This window comes from Galeopterus variegatus, unplaced genomic scaffold (assembly GCF_000696425.1).
Source record: "Galeopterus variegatus unplaced genomic scaffold, G_variegatus-3.0.2 Scaffold662, whole genome shotgun sequence".
Classification (NCBI taxonomy): Eukaryota; Metazoa; Chordata; class Mammalia; order Dermoptera; family Cynocephalidae; genus Galeopterus; species Galeopterus variegatus.
The window spans coordinates 406,889-409,470 of NW_007726773.1; the positions used below are offsets into that span (position 1 = coordinate 406,889).

Genomic DNA, 2,582 nt, shown 5'->3' on the forward strand with positions numbered 1-2,582 from the left:
AGCTATTTTCTGTTATAAAAACTTTTCATTTTGATTGTCATCCTTTTACCTACCTTGGGGAGGCATTTAAATTAGAGGAATTATTGGACAAGAAAACCAGTCCCTTTGTGTCATTCCCAGGAGAGTCCAAACTAATTAAGAAATGCAGAAAAATTTAAAAGATGATATGAAATTTAGAGATGACCCAGCTCAAACAGCCTCTTTCATAGATGAAAATGCTGATATCCAAGAAGCTTCTGCTACCACTTGAGCAGTGTGTTCTCAACTACTGGTTCCATGTGCTTTGGACTGCTAAATGGAAGCTCCATGAGGGCAGAGATTTCTGCTGTTTTGTTCACTCCTATTTCCCTAGTACTTAAAAAAAAACACCCAGCAGACAGTAAGTGCTGAATGAATAAACAAACAAACTTACAATTCTGAATCACATGAAAATGAAATACATTAAACTATGAAACAGGTATAATACATTTTTTCAGGGTTTAAAAAATTGCTGACTCTTTGAAAGTTATAGAATTTGGGGTATCAAGAATTTGCAATCACCACCTTTAAATACTAATTACAAAATGTTAACCACACATGAAATTTGGGAGGGAGAGATCCTGAAGCAAAATCTCTAACAAAGTACATAAATTTATAAAAAGTTCTCTGTAGATCAAGAAAAAAGGATGATATGTTAATAACTATATTTGATTTATATAGTATAGGGTTTTTTTTTAATTGAAACATAATTGATTATACATATTTGTGGGATACAGAGTTGAATATCAGTAGCTGTGTATAACATGTGATGATCAAATCTGGTGATCTGATGATTAGTATATTCATCACTACAAAATGCAATCATTCTTTGCGTCCATTAACCAATTTCCCACTGAGCCGACCCCACCCCCCACCCCCAGTAACCACAGTTCTATACAGTATAGTATTTTGGATACATTTTCATTATGGGGAAATTACAGCCTTTGAAAATAAAATAGTACAAAGATTGTATTACTTGTCTTTGGAGAATCAAGATTTACAAGGACAATTTAAAAAGTAGTTTTAAAAACTTTGATTCCAGGATATATTAACATAGTAGCTTAAAACACCTCAAATAAACAGCCCAGGTTCTCAAAATTCCCTAGAGCCAAAGAAACTGTTATGTGGTTTTAAGACCAAACAGCTTTTGAAGCAAACACTTTCAATAATATCCCTGGTTTTTATGTAATCAGTAGGCAATCTAGTACTATATGTGTCTCAATCCCCAAAAGGAAATATCAGCTATCATTTTAATGTTATAAAACACCAACCTCTTTAATCTCATGTAGTTTTCACTGGCAGCAGGTCGACACTCAGCTCTTTGTACCACTATTCCTTCCAATGAGAGCTTATCTTGAATAGAAAGAAAAAAATAACAAATGTATTCAGAGATTACATTTATCATTTTCAAGACTGCATTTTGACACAATAACCATAGTAATATGACAATCAAATATAATTAATACCAAAAATCAAGGAAACAAAAAGAATAGCATTCAGTTAATAGCAATATCACTGGTCAGACTAGAGAGAAACCTTATTTTGGTTAGTAACAAACTAGGCTCCTGTCAGGTTTGTTTACTGGGCTGCTGTATCCTCTTGCCAATAACAACTTCTATACACTTAGCTCTTTCTAAATAATGTGGCTTAAAAGGGCATAATAAAATAAAATTTGAAGAATATGGAAACTACTGTTTTTGTCAGAGAAGTATCTTCTAAAAACATGGCTATCTGTGTTTTTTTGTTCAAAATATTTTAACACTTACTTGAACATATTTGTGGGATACAGTGTGTTGTTTCAATACACGCATATACTGCACAATGATTCACTTAGGGTAGACAGCATAGTTTTGTACCCATTAGTCCACCAGCTAGTCTGCGTTTAAATCAAAGATATATATGTGTATGTTGTGTGTATGTATATGTAAATAAAATAAAATTCTAGAATACACTGTGACTAGAATAGCCAGCCCAGAAAATACTGTGAAACTGGACGGGTCACTGTCTAGGTTATACCGTGTACAAGTTCAACCTGTCAGTTGCTCTGACTTCTGTTTCTCAGCAGAATTGTAAGAATAGCGTGTTGAAACTGAACCTTTGACTACTATGAATATTTGTCCTAAAACAAATGCAATTTCCTCTACCATTAGTAATTCTTAGAGTGACCCTGACATAAAACCTAAGAGAAAGAGAAAAAGGAAACAAAAGCTAGCACCTACTGTGTGCCCAATATTGTGTGTACTGGGCACTAAGCATTGTGGTGCAGTCACTTGATATAACTTGTATATGAATGTCTCATAATGTTACCACCTTTACTACCCCCTGGAAATGTATGACTGTGGTTAGGAACAGTGATGGTGCAGTCATACTTCCTTGAGAATTCACCTGGGTTTTGAGAGAAAACTCAGGAAATCTCCCGGCTCATCAGCAATGCATATATGATTCATCTCTTCAGGATGAATTACTTCATTCATTCCACTAACATTAACTAAATGCCTATTAGGCAAAGGGCACCAACTAGGCATTGTGGAATCAAAGATGACTAAGACACAGTACTGTCTTAA

At 34.3% G+C, this 2,582-nt stretch overlaps 1 protein-coding gene across 1 annotated transcript in view; it reads right to left on the reverse strand.

The window, feature by feature from the left end:
- Positions 1-2,582, reverse strand: part of GTF2F2 (general transcription factor IIF, polypeptide 2, 30kDa) — a 195,136-nt gene that overhangs the window by 84,337 nt on the left and 108,217 nt on the right. Inside the window, exon 5 of the mRNA XM_008571131.1 lies at positions 1,290-1,371. Within this exon, the coding sequence (XP_008569353.1) occupies positions 1,290-1,371 (82 nt within the window). The remainder of the gene's footprint in view (positions 1-1,289; positions 1,372-2,582) is intronic.